This window comes from Schistocerca gregaria, chromosome 2 (assembly GCF_023897955.1).
Source record: "Schistocerca gregaria isolate iqSchGreg1 chromosome 2, iqSchGreg1.2, whole genome shotgun sequence".
Taxonomy (NCBI): Eukaryota; Metazoa; Arthropoda; class Insecta; order Orthoptera; family Acrididae; genus Schistocerca; species Schistocerca gregaria.
In genome coordinates this window covers 374,055,413-374,081,715 of record NC_064921.1, presented here as the reverse complement: position 1 = coordinate 374,081,715, position 26,303 = coordinate 374,055,413, and the positions used below count along the sequence as shown (strand labels likewise).

At 43.3% G+C, this 26,303-nt stretch overlaps 1 protein-coding gene across 10 annotated transcripts in view; it reads right to left on the bottom strand.

Moving 5' to 3' along the window:
* Positions 1 to 26,303, bottom strand: part of LOC126319942 (A-kinase anchor protein 9-like) — a 490,541-nt gene that overhangs the window by 378,513 nt on the left and 85,725 nt on the right. For all 10 annotated transcript variants that reach the window (XM_049993656.1, XM_049993664.1, XM_049993682.1 and 7 more), the window contains 2 exons: positions 19,810 to 19,943; positions 17,266 to 17,496 (listed from right to left, as the gene is read on the bottom strand). In XM_049993656.1, coding sequence (XP_049849613.1) covers positions 17,266 to 17,496; positions 19,810 to 19,943 — 365 coding nt within the window. The remainder of the gene's footprint in view (positions 1 to 17,265; positions 17,497 to 19,809; positions 19,944 to 26,303) is intronic.

Sequence of the window (26,303 nt, the reverse complement as noted above, 5' to 3'; positions counted from 1 at the left end):
AGAACACTACTCACACTTCAGAACTTTTTCGAGGTGTCCAGATGCCTATATCTAAAATATGATGACAAGAAACGCTGTAAAACCCAGGATGGAATAACAGCAATATGAAGTGCTAGATGGCTACTCACTACTCAGAGGAGACATCGAATGGCAGACAGGCACAATGAAAAAGATGTAGATATTATTCGGCTATCGGTACTAAGTCGTTCATCAGACACAAGATAACAAAACTCTCACATATTCACACAAGTACAACTCACACAAACATGGCCACTGGTATCTCTGGTTGCTAACGCCTGATTATGACTGCATCTGACGTGAGCAGTGGTCTTTGCTGGAGTTGGTCGTGGGAGTACAGAGGAAGCACGAGGCATAAGGGATAGCATGGTAGGAGAGAAGAAAGATGCTTCTTGTTTACTTGTGCTAGTGTTTGGGGGGGAGGGGGGGGGGAGGATGCAGGGATGTGGCGTATGCAGGATAATGGGCTAGTAGGTGCAGCATTGGGAGGTCGTGCTAGGGATAAAGTGGAGAGATGAGAATTAGAGAAGGGGAATAGACTATGCAGTTGCACTGGGAGGATAGTGAGCATGTATAGGACTGGACTGGGCACAGGGAAGGAGATAGAGAACAGGGACTAGTGAAGGTTGTGACCAGGGGGACTGCAAGAACAAAAGATATATTGCAGGGAGATTTCTCACCTGTGTAACTTAGAAAATCTGGTGTTAGTGGGAAAAATTCAGATGGCACAGTTGTTGCAGTCAAGCACATAATATTGTATGGCATAGTCAGGAACCAGGTGGTCCCACTGTCTCTTGGGTGCAGCTTGGCATTGAAAATTTATGTGCACAGACAGCTTGTTAGTTGACAGAATGAGATTTTCACTCTGCAGTGGAGTGTGTGCTGATATGAAACTTCCTGGCAGATTAAAACTGTGTGCCGGACCAAGACACGAACTCGGGACCTTTGCCTTTTGCTGGCAAGTGCTTGGGTAGCTCAGATGGTAGAGCACTTGCCCACGAAACGCAAAAGTCCCGAGTTTGAGTCTCGGTCCAGCACACAGTTTTAATCTGCCAGGAAGTTTCAGCTTGTTAGTTGTTATGCCCACATAGAAGTGGCACAGAGGTTGCAGACAAGTTGGAAGATCATATGGTTGCTTCTACAAGTGGTCTTGTCTTTGATAGGATATGAGATTTCTGTGACAGAATGAGTAGATGGTACTAGGAGGATCTAGGCCAATTGTAGGGACATGGGTTGGGAGAGGGGGGGGGGGGGGGTATAGTGGAGTGCAATAGGGATGGACAAGGATATTGTATACACTGGTTGGATGGCAGAACACCACTGTGGGAGTGGTGGGGACAAAGTTACAATGTGTAACAGGACAATGTTTGTGACAACCTTTGACACTGTTGGCACCCCCTGAATTATTCAACCCTTTTCTAAGGAACCTAAGGGGAAGCAAACCTATTGACCATGATCTCACCCCTTTGGAGTGTACTGTGACCACAATTTTTGCTCTGGTATACATAGTAGATCCACTAGGGACTGTTCAAAACCATTCAACGAAGTTCAAACATGATAGGAAGCACAAAAGTGTGTTTATGCTTTTTAGTGTCCTTATGTGACGTTTGCACCAGGTTGTGTGACAATGACATGTGCGTGAATAAAATAGCGAAATGTCCCTCTCAGACACCCCAGCCCCTCCCAGCATCCCATTTCGGCGATTCAATAACAGCTTAAGTGGCACAAAGCAACCCTCTCCATAGTAGTGTCTGTTGTGATAGTGCCACGACATTTAACAGAGCCGCCACGACAGTACGCACAAACGGCGATAGAGGCGCTCCGCAAATCGGCTGAGCGCAGGAGCGCCACCTAGCTACGAACGGCGCCGGCCGCATGTCACGGCACGGCAGTCGAATACGAGAGACTGAGTTGTAATCATGTGATCAGCTATTCTATCTAAGAGAGAGTGTGAATATCCATGCAATTATTGTGATGAAAGGTTATAACACTTTTTGGCGACGAGGTCGGGATATTTTCACTGCGTTGTGGATTTCCGTGTTCGTGACGGGGCAGACATAGAACAGCTTATGCAAGCGCTCATTGAACAACAAACACAGCTGACGGCAGCGATTCAGGCGTTGTCGACATCGCTTACTCATCGTCTGTCTTCCTCTTCTCCGCCTCCATTCCCTCCTTACACCGAGGCCGCTGAAGACTGGGAGGATTATGAGAAGCGTTTGCGGCAACACTTCTTGGCTTTCGGCATTGTCGACGCTCTTATGTGTAAGTCGTTATTTCTATCTTGGATTTCTCATCGGATCTATCAGCTGCTATCTCAGTTAGCCCCTCTGCAGGAACCTGCCTCCCTGTCCTTCCAAGAAATGTGTGCCTTATTGTCTGCCTATTATCGAAAAAACACCCACGTCATTGCCGCCCGTGTGGCGTTCTACCGGTGTCGTAAACAGCCCCATCAATCTTACCGGGCTTGGGCGGCGGAACTACACGGTCTGAGTAGGAAATGTCAGTTTGTCACGGACACACATCACGAGTCTTATGCTGACTCAATGGTTAGGGATGCTATTCTATGGCTTGCTCCTGATAAAGAAGTTTGTGCAACGTGCCCTCCAACTGCCAAACCCGTCGTCGTCGTCGTAAGTTCTGAGCATCGCTCAATCCTTTGAAGTGTCTCACGCTGCTGGCGCAAATTGGCGCGTGGTGTGATGTAGGCACTGTACAGTCATGTCTCGACATGGGCAATTTGCCTGTTTCACAGGAGAATGACAATGTGGCGGCGGTTCACTCACGTCAACAACGTCGCGTTGGGCCGCAACGCTCGCAGCGAAACCAGCAACCACAGAAGCCGGTTCGTTCCGCACTTCCTTCTTGCCCCCGTTGTTTCGTACAGCATGACAGGGCAGCGTGTCCAAAACGTTGGGCCATGTGTAATTCATGTAGGAAAAAAGGCCACATTGCTTCTGTGTGTCAGTCCCATAAAGTTCCTGTCGATGAGGACAAGGCGTCGGACATGGATGTTCACTGTGTGATTTCTCAAACAAATAAGTTGTTTGTTACTGTTCGTGTTCTGAATAAAGACATCCGCATGCAAGTGGACACTGGCTCTGCAGTAACTCTCCTTAATTCTCGCACGTATTTGGCGTTGGGCTCTCCTCCTTTGTCTCAAGTTACGCGAAATCTGAGGACTTATAATAAACAGAAAATTCCTATCATGGGCCAGTTTGATGCTTCCACTGCCTACAAGTCTGTTGTTCGGCCCCTCACGTTTTATGTGGTGGATCATGCGGGCACTGAAAACCTGTTCGGGTATGATGCTTTCCAGTTGTTCGGGTTCTCCATTGATGATGATGTGCACCTCATATCTGAGGATATTCCGTATCAACAGCTGGATGGATTGTGTTCTGAATTTTCGTCCATGTTCTCTGCTGGTCTGGGTTGTGCTAAGGATTTTGAAGCCCACATTACTCTTAAACCTACGGCTCGCCCTAAGTTTTTCCGGGTACGCCCTATTCCGGTGGCATTGCGTGCACCTGTCAAGGCTGAGCTGGACAGGTTAACAGCTGCGGGGATTCTCCTTCCGGTTACCTCCAGCGAATGGGCATCGCCGATCGTGGTGGTTTCTAAACAAAACGGGAGTCTGCGATTGTGTGATGACTTTAAATCCACCGTCAACGCTCAGAGCCTCATTGACACTTATCCTCTTCCCCGTCCTGAGGAGTTGTTTACCAAGCTCGCTGGGGGCCAGTTCTTTTCCAAACTTGACTTATCGGAGGCGTAGCATCAGTTGCCGTTGGACGCTACTTCCAAGGAATTTCTCGTTATCAACACTCCTTGTGGGTTGTATCAGTACCTGCGATTACCATTTGGCGTCGCTAGCGCACCGGCCATTTTTCAGCGGTTTTTGGAACAGCTCACAGCTTCCGTTCCCGGCTGCATAAACTATCTAGATGACATTGTTGTCACAGGAGCCTCCACTGAGTAGCACCTTCGTAATTTACGTTCACTGTTTCGGGTTTTGCATTCGGCTGGGTTGAGGTGCAATCTGGACAAGTCACAGTTCTTCCAACCCTCCATTGAGTATCTTGGTGTCCATTTGTCCCGTGAGGGTATACGTCCTCTCCGTCAGCACGTTGCCGCCATTAACGCTCTACCCCGGCCGTCTACGGTCAAAGAACTTCAGGCGTTTCTAGGCAAGATTGCTTATTATCACAAATTCATTCCATCCGCAGTGGCGGTAGCTTATCCTCTGCGTCAGCTGTTACGCAAAAACGTCCCCTTCTGTTGGTCCGACGAGTGTGCGCAGGCTTTTGTCCGTCTGAAGGCTCATTTGCAGTCGGCGCCTTGTCTTGCCACATTCTGTCCGGGTCAGCACTTGGTTCTGGCGATTGACGCGTCACAGTATGGCCTAGGGGCTGTTCTTGCCCATCGGTATGAGGATGGGTTGGAACCACCCATCGCCTATGCTTCCAAGACCCTCAACGAGGCGCAACGGCGTTACTCTCAAATCGAAAAGGAGGCGCTTGCTATCATTTATGCTCTAAAAAAGTTCAGCGTTTTTTTGTATGGTTCTAAGTTTCACCTCATCACCGACCACAAACCGCTGGTCTCTCTGTTCAGCCCATCGGCGTCACTTCCGGATAAGGCAGCTCACCGCCTGCAACGTTGGGCCTTATACTTGTCTCGTTTTCATTATGAGATTCACTATCGCCCCACGGCCCAGCACGCCAACGCTGATGCATTGCCGCGATTGCCGATGGGCCCCGACCCTGTTTTCGATCGTGATGAACTCCTCTGTTTCCATATTGATGAGGAAGAACGTCGCGCGGTCGAGGGCTTTCCACTTACAGGTTCGCAGGTCGCGTCGGCTACTGCGCGGGACCCGGTCCTGCGTCGGGTGATCGGTTTTGTTCAACGAGGTTGGCCGGACAGGACCAAGGGCCGGGCATCGGATCCCCTTCGCAACTACCATGCCTTGCGCCTTCGTCTGTCTGTTTGTGATGGTGTTGTTCTTCTGGCCACGGATGGCGCATCTCCATGGGTCGTGGTGCCAGCCTCTCTTCGCAAAGATGTTCTCAAACTGTTGCACGAAGGCCATTGGGGTATTTCTCGGACTAAGTCCCTGGCCCGCAGGCACGTTTATTGGCCCGGTATTGATTCGGACATCGCCCATATGGTTGCTGCGTGTGGCCAGTGTGCTCAACAACTGGCAGCACCTCGTACAATGCCCTCTCCGTGGCCTGATCCAGCTCAGCCATGGGAACGGGTGCACACCGACTTTGCTGGCCCCTTCCTCGGTACTTATTGGCTACTGTTGATTGACGCCTTCTCGAAGTTTCCGTTTGTTGTTAGATGTCCATCACCCACCACTGCGGCGACGACGCTGGCTTTTTCCAAAATCTTTGTGCTAGAAGGTCTTCCATCCACGATCGTCACGGACAATGGCCCTCAGTTCTCTTCGCAGGCCTTCCGTGATTTTTGTACTGGACAAGGGATTCATCATGTTACAGCACCTCCCTTCCATCCGCAATCAAATGGGGAGGTTGAGCGCCTTGTCCGCACTTTCAAATGCCAGATGAAAAAATTCCTTAGTGATTTTTCCACAGATGACGCCCTGCTGCAATTTCTGAGTTCTTATCGCTTCAAGCCTCTGGGTGATCGCAGCCCTGCTGAACTCTTGCATGGCCGCCAACCGCGCACTCTACTGCACCTGCTTCACCCTGTCAGGCCTTGTACTGTGTCCCCTAGTGCGGGAAAATACTCGGTGGGCGCCGACGTGTGGGCACGAGGGTATGGATCTCGCCCTAAATGGATTCCAGGGGTGGTCAAGGCTCTATGCGGCCGCCGGCTTTGTGAAATTCGTACAGGAGACGGCACGGTTGTTCATCATTACGACCAGATGCGCCCACGAGTGGTGGCCACGCCGATGCCACCGCCCCATCCTTTGCCTCCACCAGCCCGAGACGCCAGTCCTGTCGCTGCTGCCGATCTACCGTCCGTGTTGATGCAGCCGACGTCGCTGCCGCTTCCGAATATGCCGGAACCGGCCCCAGTCGCGACGCCGCCTTCACCGGGACCCATCTCGCTGGAGCACACTCCCAGGTCCACGACACCTATGGATGCTGCTCCGGAGTTTTCACCCATCATCTCATCCAGGAGGCACGTTCCACGCACGAGCTTCCGTCCTGGACATTTTCGACCATACTCTCGTGTCTCTGCGCGGGATCTCCTCGGGGCCTCACAAGAGGCCATGGATGTCTCTGCGCTGTCCATGTCTCCAAGGAAGTGAGTGGTTTTTTTTTCAAGGGGGGAAAAGTGTTGTGATAGTGCCACAACATTTAACAGTGCCGCCACGACAGTACGCACAAACGGCAATAGAGGCACTCTGCAAATCGGCTGAGCGCGGGAGCACCACCTAGCTACGAACGGCACCGGCCACATGTCACGGCACGGCAGTTGAATACGAGAGACTGAGTTGTAATCATGTGATCAGCTATTGTTTCTAAGAGAGAGTGTGAATATCCACGCAATTATTGTGATTAAAGGTTATAACAGTGTCTGCTGACTGTATGCAAAGTCTAAGGGTGTCAAAAGAGTCGTCTATCCCTCTGACAAGTAGAGATCGGTGTCTCAATGAAGAGACATTTGCAAAGTGCACCGACAGGCTTGCAGGTTGCACCGAGGTGCTACCAAACTGCAGTGTCTTACAGGTTCCTTTTGTATTTTTATTAACACATGTGTCAATGCTGCACCCCACCCATGCATTCATCACAGGAGGATGTGAAAAAGGACCTTTCCTGTTTTGGTTTACGTTCAGATTTCATCAAATGGTTTTGAACAGTTCCTAGTGGTACCACCCTGTATACCAAAGCAAAATTTGTTGTCATGTTACATTCCAAAGGAGGATGACATCATGTTCAATTGGACTGCATCCCCTTATGTCCTTAGAGAAAAGCAGAATCATTCTGGGGGTGTCAGCAGTGTCAAAGGTTACCAATCTCACCATATTGCACATCACACTCCAAACTGTCATTTCTGGATGTAAAATGTGCACAAATGAATGCCCCATGGGAAGGGATAGTTTGATTCATGCTCTTTATGACACCTCTTGAGGCCTTTGCACGTTGATTATGAGCAGTGGTCACCGAATTGTTTTCTTTGGCCTTACATAAGAAAATTGCATGATTTCAATGCTGGGCATCGCAGTGCTGACCTTTGTCGCAGAAGCATGAGATGTAGGTAAGGGGAGGTTAGATTACCTTCCAATGGTGTGGGGCAAAACTGTGATGAAAATCTGGTGACAACGTGACATCATTAACTCACGTTACACCTTGAATGAACTTCTGAGTTCTGGCCCCTTTTTTTATGTGTCAACATCTTGCTTTCTGAAGCTTCACCAAGCCTGAGGGTGACGTTGCAGGGTGCCACACTTTTACACCATCACAAAGGTAGGTTTGGCACCTTTAAGCTAAATTGTGAAGTTCTGTGTACCAGTGGGAGAAAATGACAAGGTTTCAAAAAAGTGAAACTTTAATTTTGTTGTGCAGTGTATATTAAGTCCAAAAGAGCCAACAACAAAAATGCTGAATTGCTTAAGGGAATCTTACTTGAAACGTGGATCCCTCTTTTCAAGTTCTGTAACCTACCTATCTGACACAGGAATCTGACATTTCACACTCCAGCACACAGAACACTACATTTATTTTTATCAATACCAACATCCTCCTGAGTAGTGCTCACTCAGAGATCCACATCAGTGACTGTTTCGCCTCTCGAATATTTTTTCCAAGCTTTACCCTTATAATTAAACTTGTCAGTCCTTATGTAGTATACATGCTACATCCAACTTTTATTCTATTCTATTTTTTTCTAGCTCCAGCATTTAACTAGACTTGATGTGCCCGACTGTAGTGTGCATGTTACATTATGTGCTTTCTGTGCATCACTTGTTTTCTTTTGTGCAAGCTTCCAGTAGGTTTTAGCATCTGACTGAAGAAAGCTGTTTATCGCAGATCAGCATGGCTTTGAGAAATAAAGGTAATTACTGTTTTTTCAGTCACTTTAAACTTGAATGTGTTTCGAAGAGACTGCAATATGCTAATATAACCTATGCTGTCAAATAAGTGATTGTTTATATCCTCACAACAATACTGTAATATACTGTTTTTTTCTTCATTATAGCACTGGGTCTACATTCAGCAATGACCTATACTTCCACATTCGCAAGAGAGAGTGCACTTGGAAGAAAAGGAGAAATTATGACAAAGATTATGCAGTTCCAGCAACAAAACACGCCAGAACACAAAGCCCATCCATCACCAATAACAAGGATGTTCTATGCCAAACAACTCTACTTGAGATGATGAATAAAACCCAGAAAAATTATGTCAGATGCCGACTGCCTTGGTATCACTTTTGTGCTGTGCACTAAATGCTAAATTGACTCATTTCACACAAAAAAATGAATAGTTTTTTAGCAGTTCTATAGAAATAGCAGAATGAAGAAAACTTTTCTGATTGTTATTTCATATAATGGAAAATCCAGGATGGAATGTAACAATATTATCAAAAGGAAAGTTGCTACTCACCATATAGTGGAGATGCTGAGTCACAGATAGGCACAACAAAAAGATTCTCACAACTATAGCTTTTGGCCATTAAGGCCTTTGTCAACAAAACACACACACACACACACACACACACACACACACACACACACACACACACACGACTGCAGTCTCAGCCAACTGAGACCACATTGCGAGCAGCATCACCAGTGCATGATGTGTGAGGTGAATGGGTGGGGTAAGGAGGAGGCTGGGGTGGAGAGGGCCAGGAATAGTATGGTGGTAGTGGAGGGCAGTGAAGTTTTGCAGGTTAGATGGAGGGCTGGTGAGAGGTGGGGAGGAGGGAGGGGAAGTAGTGGAAAAGGAGGTAAGTAAAAAAAAAGAAGAAGACTGGGTGTCATCATGAATTGACTGATTTTTTTCTTTTTTTTTACTTTGTTTTTATTTCTCTCCTTTTCTGCTACCTCCCCCCCCTCCCACCTCTCCCCTGCTCTCCATCTAAACTGCAACACTTCACCTTCCACCACCCTCACCATACTATCCTTCCACTTCCCTGCCCCAGCCTCCTACTTACCCCCACCCAGTCGCCACTCCCATCATGTATTGGTGCTACTGCTCACAGTGTGGTTTCAGTTGCCTGAGACTGCAGTCATGTGTGTGCATTTGAGCACGTGTGGTTGTGTGTGTGTGTGTGTGTGTGTGTGTGTGTGTGTGTGTGTGTGTGTGTGTGTGTGTGTTGCTGACAAAGGTCTTAATGGTCAAAAGCTATAATTGTGAAAATATTTTTGTTGTGCCTATCTGTGACTCAGCATCTCCGCAATATGGTGAGTAGCGACTTTCCTTCTAATAATAATGTTTTTTCATATATTACTATATAATAATAACATTTTTAGGTACTTACATCAGTATAATTATGTACTTCAATTGCCAGTTTATAATAAGAATCTGTCAAAGCAATTCCTGAAAACATGTTATGACTAGGATAAAAACACAATGGAGCCCTGATATAACATGTCCTCATGTCCAATGTCCATAATCACCTAGTATTTTGGTGAATCACTACAATTTTTAAAATTTGGTATTTTAGCCTTATTCTGTCCCAGAACAATGCATTGCGGTCACAGAGGGTGGGCTTGCTGGTAGTTGGGAGCTCCAACGTCAAGCGCGTAATGGGGCCCCTTAAGGATATGGCAGCAAGATAGGGGAAGAAAACCAATGTGCACTCCGTGTGCATACCGAGGGGGAGTCATTCCAGATGTGGAAAGGGTCCTTCCGGATGCCATGAAGGGTACAGGGTGCACCCATCTGCAAGTGGTCGCTCATGTCGGCACCAATGATGGATCGGAGGAAATCCTCTCTGGCTTCCGGTGGCTATCTGATTTGGTGAAGACTGCCAGTCTCACTAGCGGGATGAAAGCAGAGCTCACCATCTGCAGCATCGTCGACAGGACTGACTGTGGACCTTTGGTACAGAGCCGAGTGGATGGTCTGAATCAGAGGCTGAGACGATTCTGCGACCGTGTGGGCTGCAGATTCCTCGACTAGCGCCATAGGGTGGTGGGGTTTCGGGTTCCGCTGGATAGGTCAGGAGTCCACTACACGCAACAAGTGGCTACACGGGTAGCAGGGGTTGTGTGGCGTGGGCTGGGCAGTTTTTTAGGTTAGATGGCCTTGGGCACGTACAGAAAGGGTAACAGCCTCAACGGGTGCGGGGCAAAGTCAGGACATGCGGGGATCAAGCAGCAATCGGTATTGTAATTGTAAACTGTCGAAGCTACGTTGGTAAAGTGCTGGAACTTCAAGTGCTGATAGAAAGCACCGAAGCTGAAATTGTTATAGGTACAGAAATCTGGCTGGTGCCAGAGATAAATTCTGCTGAAATTTTTACAAAGGTACAGACGGTGTTTAGGAAGGACAGATTGCATGCAACCGGTGGTGGAGTGTTCGTCGCTGTTAGTAGTAGTTTATCCTGTAGTGAAGTAAAAGCGGATAGTTCCTGTGAATTATTATGGGTGGAGGTTACACTCAACAACCAAGCTAAGTTAATAATTGGCTCCTTTTACCGACCTCCCGACTCAGCAGCATTAGTGGCAGAACAAATGAGAGAAATTTTGGAATACATTTCACATAAATTTTCTCAGCATGTTATAGTCTTAGGTGGAGATTTCAATTTACCAGATATAGACTGAGACACTCAGATGTTTAGGACGGGTGGTAGAGACAGAGCATCGAGTGACATTATACTGAGTGCACTATCCGAAAATTACCTCGAGCAATTAAACAGAGAACCGACTCGTGGAGATAACATCTTGGACCTACTGATAACAAACAGACCCGAATTTTTCGACTCTGTATGTGCAGAACAGGGAATCAGTGATCATAAGGCCGTTGCAGCATCCCTGAATATGGAAGTTATTAGGAATATAAAAAAAAAGGGAGGAAGGTTATCTGTTCAGCAAGAGTAATAAAAGGCAGATTTCAGATTACCTAACAGATTACCTAACAGATTAAAACGAAAATTTCTGTTCCGACACTGACAATGTTGAGTGTTTATGGAAAAAGTTCAAGGCAATCGTAAAATGCGTTTTAGACAGGTACGTGCCGAGTAAAACTGTGAGGGATGGGAAAAACCCACCGCGGCACAACAACAAAGTTAGGAAACTACTGCGAAAGCAAAGAGAGCTTCACTCCAAGTTTAAACGCAGCCAAAACCTCTCAGACAAACAGAAGCTAAATGATGTCAAAGTTAGAGTACGGAGGGCTATGTGTGAAGCGTTCAGTGAATTCGAAAGTAACATTCTATGTACTGACTTGACAGAAAATCCTAGGAAGTTCTGGTCTTACGTTAAATCAGTAAGTGGCTTGAAACAGCATATCCAGACACTCCGGGAAGATCATGGCATTGAAACAGAGGATGACACGCGTAAAGCTGAAATACTGTTTCACAGAGGAAGACAGCACTGCAGTTCCTTCTCTAAATCCTCACACAAACGAAAAAATGGCTGACCTCGAAATAAGTGCCCAAGGAATAGAAAAGCAACTGGAATCACTCAACAGAGGAAAGTCTACTGGACCTGAAGGGATACCAATTCGATTCTACACAGAGTACACGAAAGAACTTGCCGCCCTTCTAACAGCTGCGTACCTCAAGTCTCTAGAGGAACGGAAGGTTCCAAATGATTGGAAAAGAGCACAGGTCTTCAAGAAGGGTCGTCGAGCAGATGCGCTAAACTATAGACCTATATGTCTGACGTCGAACTGTTGTAGAATTTTGGAACATGTTTTTTGCTCGAGTATCATGTCGTTTTTAGAAACCCAGAATCTACTCTGTAGGAATCAACATGGATTCCGGAAACAGCGATCGTGTGAGACCCAACTCACTTTATTTGTTCATGAGACCCAGAAAATATTAGATACAGGCACCCAGGTAGATGCTATTTTTCTTGACTTCCGGAAGGCGTTCAATACAGTTCTGCACTGTCGCCTGATAAACAAAGTAAGAGCCTACGGAATATCAGACCAGCTGTGTGGCTGGATTGAAGAGTTTTTGGCAAACAGAACACAGCATGTTGTTATCAATGTACGGACGTCAACAGACGTTAAAGTAACCTCTGGCATGCCACAGGGGAGTGTTATGGGACCATTGCTTTTCGCAATATATATAAATGACCTAGTAGATAGTGTCGGAAGTTCCATGCGGCTTTTCGCGGATGATGCTGTAGTATACAGAGAAGTTGCAGCATTAGAAAATTGTAGCGAAATGCAGGAAGATCTGCAGCGGATAGGCACTTGGTGCAGGGAGTGGCAACTGACCCTTAACATAGACAATTGTAATGTATTGTGAATACATAGAAAGAAGTATACTTTATTGTATGATTATATGATAGCGGAACAAGCACTGGTAGCAGTTACTTCTGTAAAATATCTGGGAGTATGCGTGCGGAACGATTTGAAGTGGAATGATCATATAAAATTAATTGTTGGTAAGGCGGGTACCAGGTTGAGATTCATTGGGAGAGTCCTTAGAAAATGTAGTCCATCAACAAAGGAGGTGGCTTACAAAACACTCGTTCGACGTATACTTGAGTATTGCTCATCAGTGTGGGATCTGTACCAGATCGGGTTGACAGAGGAGATAGAGAAGATCCAAAGAAGAGCGGCGCGTTACGTCACAGGGTTATTTGGTAACTGTGATAGCGTTATGGAGATGTTTAGCAAACTCAAGTGGCAGACTCTGCAAAGGAGGCGCTCTGCATCGCGTTGTAGCTTGCTCGCCAGGTTTCGAGAGGGTGCGTTTCTGGATGAGGTATCGAATATATTGCTTCCCCCTACTTATACCTCCTGAGGAGATCACGAATGTAAAATTAGAGAGATTAGAGCACGCACGGACGCTTTCAGACAGTCGTTCTTACCGCGAACCATACGCGACTGGAACAGGAGAGGGAGGTAGTGACAGTGGCATGTAAAGTGCCCTCCGCCACATACCGTTGGGTGGCTTGCGGAGTATAAATGTAGATGTTGATTAACCACCAACAAATACTTTTTATTCGCAAAATTTAAGCTCAAGACTGAGGCGGGTAAACAGAACACCAGAACTGCAGAGCCTATGGAAATCTAATGGCTACAGTTTCCCCTTACTTTTACCCTTTTGCATTTTCAAATAGCACGGACATTATAGTTAACATTACTGGGTCTGATCAGTCCATTGCCCCTGCTGCTCCCCCTGCTCAGGGGGCTATACACAGTTATTCTCCTTTGTGGTTACACATATAGTAACATTATCTGTGTCATCAAGTCATTCCACAATGGTAAGACCCAAGGTTCATAGTTGTAAAACAATTAGTGTATCTTGGTTATAAGTGTTCTGTGTACTTAATATTTGTGACTTGCTTTGTAATAAACAGTTGTTGTAAAACATGACTTACGCTACAACAGTTTATTACAGTGGTAGCCACTAGCTTTACAGCCACTACTACATACTGCTCCAGCATCAGAACCCTCACAACTTAGGATTAAATCATGATTATTTTATGTGCACCATACTAGACGATAAAATGGCACTGACTGGGCATTGATTTTGCCAATTTTCTATTAGAAACAAAAACAAAAAATTATCTGTGTTTGCAGTGAAGTATCAAAAAGATTTCTTACCATGGATTTGTGAAAAACATCTTTGAAATTATGAAACAGTTGTACTTTGGAAACAGGATGGAGACCTTGGGTCAGGCTTATGGAAAACCATTCTGGAGTGTAATTAGCAGTCTTAAAAAAGAGAGGTAAGAAGGAAATGACAAGTATTTTGGACAGGTCAGGAAAACTGCTGGTGAAATACGTGAAAATACGATGAGTAATGTTTCAGATTTCGATGTACAATGGGACAGGAATGATGATGGAAATAGGATCACATTTGAGGAAGTGGAGAAAATGGTCAATAGATTGCAGTGCAATAAAGTGCCTGGGGTGGATGAATTTAAGTCGGAACTCATCAAATACAATGGAATGTCAGGTCTTAAATGGCTACACAGGATAACTGAAATGGCGTGAGAGTCGGGACAGGTTCCATCAGACTGGACAAAAGCAGTAATCACACCAATCTTTAAACATGGAAACAGAAAAGATTGTAACAACTACAGAGGTATCTCTTTGACCAGCATTGTGGGTAAAATCTTCTGAGGTATTGTTGAAAGGAAGGTGCGAGTATTAGTTGAGGACCAATTGGATGAAAATCAGTTTGGGTTTAGGCCTCTTAGAGGTTGTCAGGACCAGACCTTTAGCTACCGTCAAATAATGGAGAAGTGTTACGAGTGGAACAGGGAATTGTATCTATGTTTTATAGATCTAGAAAAGGCATATGACCGGGTTCCTAGGAGGAAGTTATTGTCTGTTCTACGTGATTATGGAATAGGAGGCAAACTTTTGCAAGCAATTAAAGGTCTTTACATAGATAGTCAGGCAGCAGTTAGAGTTGACGGTAAATTGAGTCCATGGTTCAGAGTAGTTTCAGGGGTAGGACAAGGCTGCAACCCGTCTCCACTTTTGTTCATATTATTTATGGATCATATGTTGAAAACAATAGACTGGCTGGGTGAGATTAAGACAGGCGAACACAAAATAAGCAGTCACGCATATGCAGATGACTTAGTTGTGATGGCAGATTCTATTGAAAGTCTGCAAAGTAATATTTCAGGGCTAGATCAGAAATGTAAGGACTATGGTATGAAGATTAGCATCTCCAAAACAAAAGTAATGTCAGTGGGAAAGAGATATAAATGGATTGAGTGCCAAATAGGAGGAACAAAGTTAGGACAGGTGGACTGTTCCAAGTACTTAGGATGCATATTCTCACAGGATGGCAACATAGCGAAAGAACTGGAAGCGAGGTGTAGCAAAGCTAATGCAGTGAGTGCTCAGCTATGATCTACTCTCTTCTGCAAGAAGGAAGTCAGTACCAAGACTAAGTTATCTGTGCACCGTTCAATCTTTCGACCAACTTTGTTGTATGGGAGCGAAAGCTGGGTGGATTCAGGTTACCTTATCAATAAGGTTGAGGTTACGGATTTGAAAGTAGCTAAGATGATTGCAGGTACTAGTAGATGGGAACAATGGCAGGAGGATGTGCACAACGAGGAAATCAAAGAAAAACTGGGAATGAACTCTATAGATGTAGCAGTCAGGGCGAACAGGCTTAGATGGTGGGGTCATGTTACACGCTTAGGAGAAGCAAGGTTACCCAAGAGACTCATGGGCTCAGCAGTAGAGGGTAGGAGGAGTCAGAGTATACCAAGGAGAAGGTACCTGGATTCGGTTAAGAATGATTTTGAAGTAGCAGGCTTAACGTCAGAAGAGGCACCTATGTTAGCACTGATATAGGGGATCATGGAGGAATTTTATAAGGGGGACTATGCTCCAGACTGAACGCTGAAAGGCATAATCAGTCTTAAATGATGATGATGATGATGATTGTACAAAAAAATATACATAATATATAAATGTATAAGTACAGAATCCAGATGAAGTTTCCGTATGCTAAGCGTAGCTGCTTCATATTTCTGCAACACGATTCTTCAAATGTCTAAAAAGCTCTATAGATGGATACCAGTTTCACCTGCAGACATTTGCGCTTCACAGTTGAGAGCTGTCAAAAGCACTGCCATTTGTCAAGGACTTCCTTAAGTTGACTTGACTGTAGGAGTTGCCTTAGTAATAAAGAATATGTGTATTAAAACTTGAAGCACGGTGTAGCATTTTTACACTTATCTCAGTGCTTGTGACGACATATCTCTGCAACTGTGTAAAAATATTATGGAAAGGATAGCTGCTACTCACCATACAACAGAGATGCTGGGTCGCAGATAGGCACAACAAAAGGACTCACACAAAATAAGCTTTTGGTCAACAAGGCTTTTGTCAAAAATAGATGACAGATGCACACACACACACACACACACACACACACACACACACACACACACTGACACACACACGACCACAGTCTCTGGCAGCTGAAGCAAGAGTCCGGCCTCAGCTATGAGAAACTGTGGTCACGTGTGCGTGAGTTGCATGCATGTGTGCGTGTTGCTGACAGAGGCCTTGTTGGCCGAAAGCTTATTTTGTGATAGTCTTTTCATTGTGTCTATCTGCAACTCAGCATCTCTGTTATATGGTGAGTAGCAACATCTTTTTCACAATATTGTTACATTCCATCCAGCATTTTCTCTTTAACTGTGTGTCATACAATGATATATTTATGTAAGTACATTCAGTGGCATATGTGGATACTGTTAGAGAGAGATGTCATGAATAGAGTTAGTAGCAAAGAAGTAATATATATGTCACTGTTACATATGATGCGGCAGTTTTTCATGCACCTCAGTGTATGTGGCATCATACCCTGTGATCTACAAGTCACACACTGATATAATTTTGTAGGTACCTATAGCGATATATGTGCATACTGTCTGCAAAATGTGCTGCTAATAGGGTTAGACGTATATGCAACAAAAGCTAGCTCTCTCTCTCTCTCTCTCTCTCTCTCTCTCTCTCTCTCTCTCTCTCTCTCTCTCTCTCTGTTCATCCTCTTTCACCTCACCCCAGCTCTGCCCCAACACAATCTACTCATCTCCAGCCCAGCACTTCTTTTTTTTTCTCCTTCCCCCCCCCCCCCCCCCCCCCACAATCCTCCACCTCCTCCCTCCCACCTCCCCACCACCCCCACCCCGCCCACTCACACACACAAAATATTAAAATAAAAGTGCTTATTACATAATTCACCACTGTGGCATCATAATCACAATACAAAATCTTTCCATTTTATGAAACAATGCAGTCACAAGGGATGAGAATACACCTATATGTGCAGATCAGACACTATGCAGTCACAGAGGGTGTACTGCTTGTCCATAAAACCAAATTACTTGTGCTTCAAAATCTGGAGTGTTTCACTTCTAATGGCTTTCCTTGAAGCTGACTTGCAGGGAATATTGTGTGAATAAGTGTAAGATCTCAGAAAACTGCAACAAGTTATTCCTGTTCCAAAACACTAATGTGCTGACAGATGAAACACTATCAGTTTTCCAATCTAAGTTTTACCATAGCCATATGTTATGTTCATCTTTGTAACATATAGAAAATCTAACACATAGAAAATTTGTTAAACAAATCTGGACAACTGCATTACAAATATCACCTCATTTTTTAGTAGAATATAATCATCAGGTTTGATTCCTGTGTTCCACTGCTGATTCTGTATAAGTTCCTTTGTAGACTGAAGCTGGTGATTTAATGATGCTACTTCAAGAGCTAGATGTTCTCCTTTTAACTGTAACTCATCACGGCTTCTTAGTGCATCTTTTAGTGAATCTGACAATTTCTGCACAATATTATCCCTCTGTTCCAATGCAGCCTTGAATTCAAGCATCTGAAAAATATACAACAAATGCATATGTAACAACATAAATGCACTATTAAAAAAATCAACAAATGGTGTATATTTAAATAATTCCATTATCTAAACCAGGAAACAGGAACTCACTCATTAGTATGACACAATGACACATAAACTGTGCATAAGCATTTCTTTTTAAAAATAATAAAGTCTTTAACGTAAGAAAATATATCCTACAGTATATTTCAAGTGTGAACTTCATAAACAAACCCATGGCACACTTCAGTTGGTGACAGGAGGAAAGTAAATGATACAAAATAAGCTCCCATCTCTCAAGTTCACAGGCAGTGGTAACACTCCGAACTGCATGGTAGAATGGCTGTCGGGCCAGACCTTATTGTAAGGTGAATGTATAAATGTCTACAGCAATGTTTTGCCCTCAGAAAACAATTCTCAGTGTCAATTTGATACTCCCAAATTAAACCTGTGAAGAATTTATTGACTCGACACCAAATACTGATACTCCTTTTCCTGGGTTAGGCAAATTATGACAGTTATTTCAGCTCGCTCCAGTTTAACACATTACCACTGAGATCACTGTAGATGAAGACATGACTGACATAATACTAAAATACAAAATGAATGTAACAGAAGGAGCAATTAGCAACCTCACAACTATTCTTGTAAAAATAAAAAATATTTTTGTGCATTACAAATGTTGCTGATTATCCAGACTGGATTTCAGGGCACAGAGAATTTGAGTATTTGAAATCACTGAATCAGTGAAAGACTGGCCATGAAGGATTGTTGTACCTCTATTGGTGCATTTTTTGTAACATTTACATTTTATGTTCGCTCTCACTCATTCACCACTTCCTATAAAGATGATACGCTCAATGAGCTTGACTCCTGGGAAATTTTGTCTTTCTATTTTTTTGAATGAGACTAGCTTCGCTCTTATGTAAAGTGAGAAATTTTACGAACATCATCAGATAAATTCCTGAGAAAGTGAAGTATCTAATTTGTGGGACAGATGAGAAAGAATGTTTTGCTTGCAGTTTTTAGTCTGAAGATTGGTTTGATATTGTTCTCAGTGTTAGTCTTGTACAAATCTCTTTGTTTCTGCGTAACTACTACACTGTTCATTCATTTGAAACAGCCAAGGAGGATACAACTCTTAATGTTTCTTAAAATATCTCACTAGAGACCAAATTCTTTCTCCTCGTAACTGTGCACTGTGCCATTCTTTTTCTGTTAACTTACAATACTAAACGATTGCCGAATTTAAAGACTGGATAATTTCTATGATTTGGCATTAGAAACATGTGTGGTAGTGTCGTCAGTGGCTGTGGCAGTCGTGGTGGTAGAGGGGATCATTCCTTAGAAAATTTGGAATAGAATCACAACTAAATACAGAAGAAGCTTGCTTCTCTCTCTCTCTCTCTCTCTCTCTCTCTCTCTCTCTCTCTCTCCCCCCCCCCCCCCCCCCCCCTCTCGGCTCTCAGTGCTGTCATTTGACTGGAGAGTTTTCCTCAATCATGTAGAGGTGGGGCTGGGATGACATAATAAAAAAAAAAAAAGGATACAGAAAGGGAATGAAAGCCTGATATTTCGCCAAAAGAGTAGGAATGTAATGAAGGAAAATGGGGGGAGGGAACTGGAGGACTGGGGCAGTAGAAATTAAGTTCCAAAGGCATACACAAAGGTGGAGAGAATTCAAATGTTACTGCTTGTGAAGCAGCTGCTGAAGTCAGTCACAATGTATTACTCATAATGTTTAGGAACATAGTTGCCTAACTGGTCTTTTCCCATAGCTTGTTAGTGTAGAAAAAAACTGCCATTCAGCATTGCAAAACTGATCATAACTGGAACTGCAGTTCCTTCTTGTACCACTAAAGCCCTTCCCAAAACCTCTCTATGGAATCTGTCTCCCTAGTTAAACCCATCAAATCCTTGACACCCGCATTCTACATGATTTGTGAAATTTTTTAATCCCAGCCACACACAACATACATCTGTGGCTGGATAGAGTAGCAATTCTTTCAGTAATGACCAACAACTTCAACCTACTGTCTGCAGTCTCTATTCCCCAAATTGCCCTTACACAAAGCTACTTGCTGGTTCATCTTTCACGTTCCTTTCCCTCTCCACTTTAAGGTCCCCCTCCACCTCATTTACCTACCAGCTGCCCTACTCAAGAGTGCTACTTGCTCCAGCCAGATGACAGTCTCAGGTGACAATAGTGGCACAAGGTCCACTATTCACTGCCTCCTCAATTTGCTAAGCAGTGATCTACTCTTTTCTACACATTTTCTTGCATCTTGGATTTACAACTGTGAACTGTACCTTCTTATGGTATTCCTCCACTTGGATATGATTTTCTCCATATTCAGAACATGTTTTGCACATATCTTCTGTTGGCTGGGATTCATTCTGTGAATCAAGCTGAAGTCGGGCTGCTTCTAGTGCTGCATCTTTACCTGAAGGATGAAAACAACAAATTTGGAGACATTATTCATGTTTGAATAAAATCAAATCTGCATGTACATGTGTGATCCCCAGGCTTTTTGCCCAACTCAATTATCAGAATTTCTAAGCAACATCTACAACACATTTTACAGATGAGCTGTATGTGTTCAGACAACAACAAAGCTAACCACGCACACTACAAATGTTGGCCAGCTTTTGCCATTTCACTTTCCACACTTACTACAAAGCATGTAACTGTATAGCTCGTATGTGTAATTTAAATGTTAGGTCACAAGCAGTAATAGTCAGCTAAAAGGATATATTTGTAGGGAAAAGATTCAACAAAGATTGTGAGAGACAACAATTCAGGTTGTTCGTTAGAGCATAATTCTGTACTCATTGTCATAGTCACTTATGAAAAGTGTAAAGTTATAAACCAGGTTTATTGTAGCAGGGACTGAAATAATTGTTCACCAGGCTATGAGCTCATCTCTTTGATATGGTGCTTATGCCAGTGAAATTTCATTATGGCAGCATACTCACATTGTCACACTTTAGAAAACAAAGAGAACGAGAAAGAAAGAAAGAGAGAGAGAGAGAGAGAGAGAGAGAGAGAGAGAGAGAGAGATAAAACATTTGCAGTTCCTGTTTCTCATTGTAAGTAGAACTGATGATGATGATGATGGCCAAGGATATTAAAATAAACTTCCATTCTGTCAGTCAGATTCAGAACATTGTCATCTGCTAAAATCAAATTGTCATAAATTATTGACTACACTGGTGTTCAAAATTAAAGCAACAAATGGAAATTTTGCAAGGTTGTGTTTATTTTGCCACAAAACAGTACAAACTGGTCATTGTAAAGTAGAAACAGTGTAAAGAATACAGAGTGTAATCAACTGCAACAAGCATAATAGGAGACAAAAATTTTCTTCATTTTTGGATTTGCACACACATTCTGACAACTGGTTAATGTGCTCAGTATGGGATGTGACCACCTATGGCACCAATACAGGCCTGACAACAATGGGACATGCTGTAAAGGATGTCATCAATCTCATGTTGAGGAAATAGTACCCATTCTTCCTGCAGAGCTGCTCGCAAGTCTTGGAGAGTGGTTGGTTGGTGCTGACATGATGCAACCCATACTCCTAATTCATCTGAAACTTGCTCTATGGGATTCAAATTGGAGAGTGTGGTGGTGGTGGTGGTGATGGTGGTGGTGGTGGTTAGTGTTTAACGTCCCGTCGACAACGAGGTCATTAGAGACGGAGCGCAAGCTCGGGTTAGGAAAGGATTGGGAAGGAAATCGTCCGTGCCCTTTCAAAGGAACCATCCCGGCATCAAACTGGAGAGCAACCAGGCAACGCTATGCATGCAGTATCCTCTGTTTCCAAAAAAAAACATCAACCACGCATGCCCTATGATGTCGAGCATTATCGTCCTTCAATATGAAGTCTGGCCCCACAGCACCTTGCAACAACAGTGCATGAGATCCCCAAGATCTCCTCACAATACCTGATAGCAGTTAAATCTTGCTGATTCACCCATACAATTGCAGGAAGAGGTGTTCGAATGGTCGACATTACCCCTGCCCACACCATTACGGATCCCCCTGGGTATTGGTCTCTTTCCACAGTGTTTGGGTCCCAAAATCGTGTTCCACATGCCCTCCAAATGCGAATTCATCAAGAATCACTCTCCAGACCAAACGGGACTCATTTGTGAAAAGAACAATCGACCATCCAGGTTACATGCTGACTGCTCCTTCTGTGAAAACAAGCCAGAGGTAAACAGACTGCAGGTCTCAAACAATAAAAGCTACTCTTCTGAAGCCTTCTGTACACAATTTGCCTCAATGCAACACGTCCAGGAGATGCTGTGAGGTTAGATGCCAGTTGAAGTGCAGTACTATGGTGGTGCCGTCATGCAGTTCCAGGCAAATAATGGTCCACTCTTTCTGATGTCACATGTGGTTGGCCCTGTCCTGGTCTCTGGGATATAGTTCTAGTCTCTTTAAACTGTTACCTCTTCTGGGAAAGAACAGAACAATTCACATTAAGCCACTGGGCCACATCAGTTTGTGAATCTTCTGCTTCCATTCTTTCTATGGCCCTCCACACCAGAGTGTCTGTAGGCATCTTCTCTGTGTCACACTGCACTGTCTGTGACTGTGTACACAGCAATTGTGGGAGTGGGACTACCCTGCAAACAATACCCTGCTTGATAGGTGCCCTGAGGTCATTGCTGGCACTGTTGTCCGTTGATAGGAATGCCATCTTCCGTGCAGAACACTATCGTAACAACATCTGTTGACAGTTTGTATGATTATATTGTGAATTAGACACAGGACAGGGAAATAGTAGTTTGTTGCTTTAATTTTGGATACCAGAGTATTTCTGTAGTTGTTACACCTTAAAACAGTTTTATGGGGAAGTACAGGGTGATGTGAAAACAGATCACTTATCAGTTAAAGTTACTTCAAACACCTTGTGGCAAGAAGAGCTTTGGAGAGTTATGTCAGTGACAAAATGAAATCTAATGACTGGGCATTCACCAACATTAATTAATCCAACACCACTATGAGTGCAAAACTACAATCAGAATCAGGCTCTGACAGCCAGTAGTAAATGCATGTGGTTACTAACTTGGTGCAAGCCTTGCAGCCTGCACATTATTTTCACTGTTTGTTTATCCAAGCAGCTTCCCATCTGATCTGATGAAGCTGGTTAGGCTCCATTCCAGGATTTTCCACTACAGAATAATCACAGGTGGGCACTGGGAATCAAACCTAGAACATTTGCATCAGCAGCCAGCAGCATTAACCATCAGACTGTGGAAGATTGCAGGGAATAGTGTGTTGGAACACACAGCCCCACGACATTTGACATTTTCTCCTTCCACAGAATTAAGTAATTGGTGATGATAGCTGGTCCTCATCACAGAAAGTCAGATTTGCTCTCAGTACATGTCAGTAGTAAAATTTCTATGCTTCGTTACCACAGAAAAATCTACTCAGAGGTATCTTGGGTTCAGTGATGCACGCAGGCAGACTCCCTCATATTTATTACAAAAGAAAGAACTTAGAACTGACCATACCACAAATGGTGCACCTTGCATGTTGGAAATGCATTACACTGAATTTTATGTGAAAAGTAAACAGGGATATTTAATGAACAACTGAACAATGTGTCAAGATAAAAAGACAATTTGTACAGCAGTTTGGAGTCAACTGAAACATAAGGTATCAGGGCTTACATTTAACTTGTGATATTACGATATAGTGTTATGTGACATCATGGCTGGGTGGCGACTTTGAAGAAGGTTTTTGGTAATATATGGAGGTGAACCCTAGTGTGGACTTTTAATGTTTTTATAATAATTTGTCATGTTTTATCTTTTCTTAGTGAGTAGTTGCAGCTGAATTTAGGAAGTGAAGAGTACTTTGTTTTATGGTTTGGAATTGTTAGTAGTTGCTGTGGAAATGATATGACCAGCATCATAAAGTTTTTGCAGCTCTATGGTGTGCTAGCTGAATATATGCATTGCTATAAATATGGTAAGTGCACAAAGTTGACAAAAGTTGCTGCCAGATTTTGTTTATTCTTGTTTATTTTGAAAGACTATATGATGATTTTATTTGTGTTAATTTTACTGATATTTGCATTTTTTTAAGTTGCTGGCTGAGTCGTTTTTGGAGTACAGGTGGTGGTTTAGGGAGGGTGGGTGGATTTTTTTAGTTTCTTAGAGTTTTGTTTGTTAATGAATGGTGGCTTTTTGACTAAACTGAAGGATTAGTCTGGACCAGAGGTGAGATGGCAATGCTAACTGGAGACGGCAATAATATCTCTTCCAAAATATTTAGAAACTAGTGCCACAAACCGAAGAATGTAGCACATCTTTCATTAAATGTGCAAATTAGCACAGAAGAAATGTAGCTGTGGTGACATGGTAATTTATAGCATAGTCAGAGGTCTAGATTAAACTGGAATGTTATAGTTTGGTTGCAAGTTAGAAAATGCAAAAAAATGTGAATCAAAAATAACTGGCTACAGTACAGATGGATTTGTAACACAGACTGAGGTCTAGATTAAGTTGCAATTTGGACTGATATAGTTTAGTTGTAATTTTATAAAGCCAATGAAAATAAATGCAAGAAAGCTGACCATTATAACAGACAGATCTACAGTGAGGTGACAAAAGTCTTGAGATAGTGATATGCACATATACAGATGGTAGTAGTATTGCATATGCAAGGTATAGGGCAGTGCATCTGTGGAGTTGTCAGTTGTACTCAGGTGATTCATGTTTGCATATGCAAGGTATAAAAGGGCAGTGCATCTGTGGAGTTGTCATTTGTACTCAGGTGATTCATGTGAAAAGGTTTCCAACACAATTAGGGACACACAATGGGAATTGACAGACTTTGAATGCAGTCTTGTACTTGGAGCTAGATGCACGGGACATTCCATTTCGGAAGTTCAATATTCTTAGATCAATGGTACACTGAGAAAACTGAATTTCAGACGTTACCTCTAACCATAGACAGCACAGTGGCTGATGGCCTTCAGTTAATGACCGAGAGTGCGGTGCCATTTGTGTAGAGTCGTCAGTGCTAACAAACAAGCAACACTGCGTGACATTACCTTAGAAATCAGTTCGAGGCATATGAAAAATGTAACCATTAGATGAGTACGGTGAAATTTGGCATTAATGGATCATGGCAGCAGACAACCAATGCAAGTGCCTTTGCTAATAGCATGACATCACCTGCAATGCCTCTCCTGGGCTTGTTACCATATCGGTTGGACCCTAGACGACTGAAAAACTATAGTCTGGTCACAAGAAACCTGATTTCAGTTGGTAAGAGCTGATGGCAAGGCTTGAGTGAGGCAAGACCTACAAAGGCATGTTAACAAAGCATTGAGGAGGCTGGTGGTGGCTCCATAATGGTGTGGGTTGTGTTCACATGGACCTGAACCAATCACTGACTAGAAATGGTTATGCACAGCTACTTGGACATCATTTGTAGCTATTCATGGACTTCATTTTCCCAAACAATGAGAGATTTTTTTGTGGATGACAATGCACCATGTCAATGGGCCACAATTGTTCACGACTAGTTTGAAGAATATTTTGAACAATCTGAGTGAATGATTTGGCCATCCAGATTGCCTGACATGAACTGCAATGAACATATATGGGACATAATTGAGAGGTCAGCTTGTGCAGAATATCCTCCACCAGCAATACTTTATGGATGGCTATAGATGTAGCATGGCTCAATATTTCTGCAGGGGACTTCCAATCACTTGCTGAGTCCACCACACCACATCAAGTTGCTGCACTACGCAGGGAAAACAGAGGTCTGGCAGGATATTAGGAAGTATCCAATGTCTTTTGTCACCTCAATGTACAGTATAGTCTGAAGTCTAGGTTAGACTGCAATATTACAGTTGGACAGCAGGATGTCAAAGCTGACTAACATGAATGGGAAAAGACTGGTGTGATACAGATTGATTTGCTGGGTAGCCTGAGATCTGAGTCAGGTACGAACATGACAGCTCGGTCATGCACTCACAGCTATAACTCTTAAAGGGACTGTATCAAACCCTTGCTGGAGTGTTTTTAGAATATTCCTATTTCTATGATGGCAAGCAGCTAACTCTACAGCTAACTCTACAGTTTACATTAACACAACAATCCGTTTTATGTTACAGCATTCTGCACAACATTTCCCTATGCTGCTTGTGTGATGGCATATCAACAGCTACATTCTCATCTTTTCTAATTAGTCAATGCTACCCACTAACACTTACTATCCAATTTTTGTGCGTTTCTCCTAAAACATAATTTTCAGTGCACTGTACGGAAATTTAAATGATTTATATTAGTAGATGTACTTATTATCTACATTTCAGTATGGTACTTATGATTCTGACAAATGCCAATCTCTTTTAACTGGCTTCAGATGCATTCATTGGTTTTACCTTTTTCTGATAATCAGACTTTTTTGTAAGGTAGGTTTTTGTTGGATAGTTATTTTTAAGAAGTGTTTTTATATGGTGTAGTGTCTTGTGATTTAGTTGCATATGTAAGTTACTGTTAATGAAAATTACATATGGACTAGAGTTTTGTTTACTTTGGTCTGCCAATTAATAGTGTTTACTTATGGTTTGTGGGTATCACAGAGTTTGTTCTAGCTATGTAGGACAAGTGAAATTTTCAATGCCAGTTTTGACAATGAACTTTGGTTTCTTGGAATAGTTAACTTTGTTTTAGCTGTGAGTTTTGGTTTCTAGGCAAACGGTTCAATTGAAGTTTTATGTACCAGAATTTGCAGTGTGGTTTGGTTTTTTGATTACCAATTT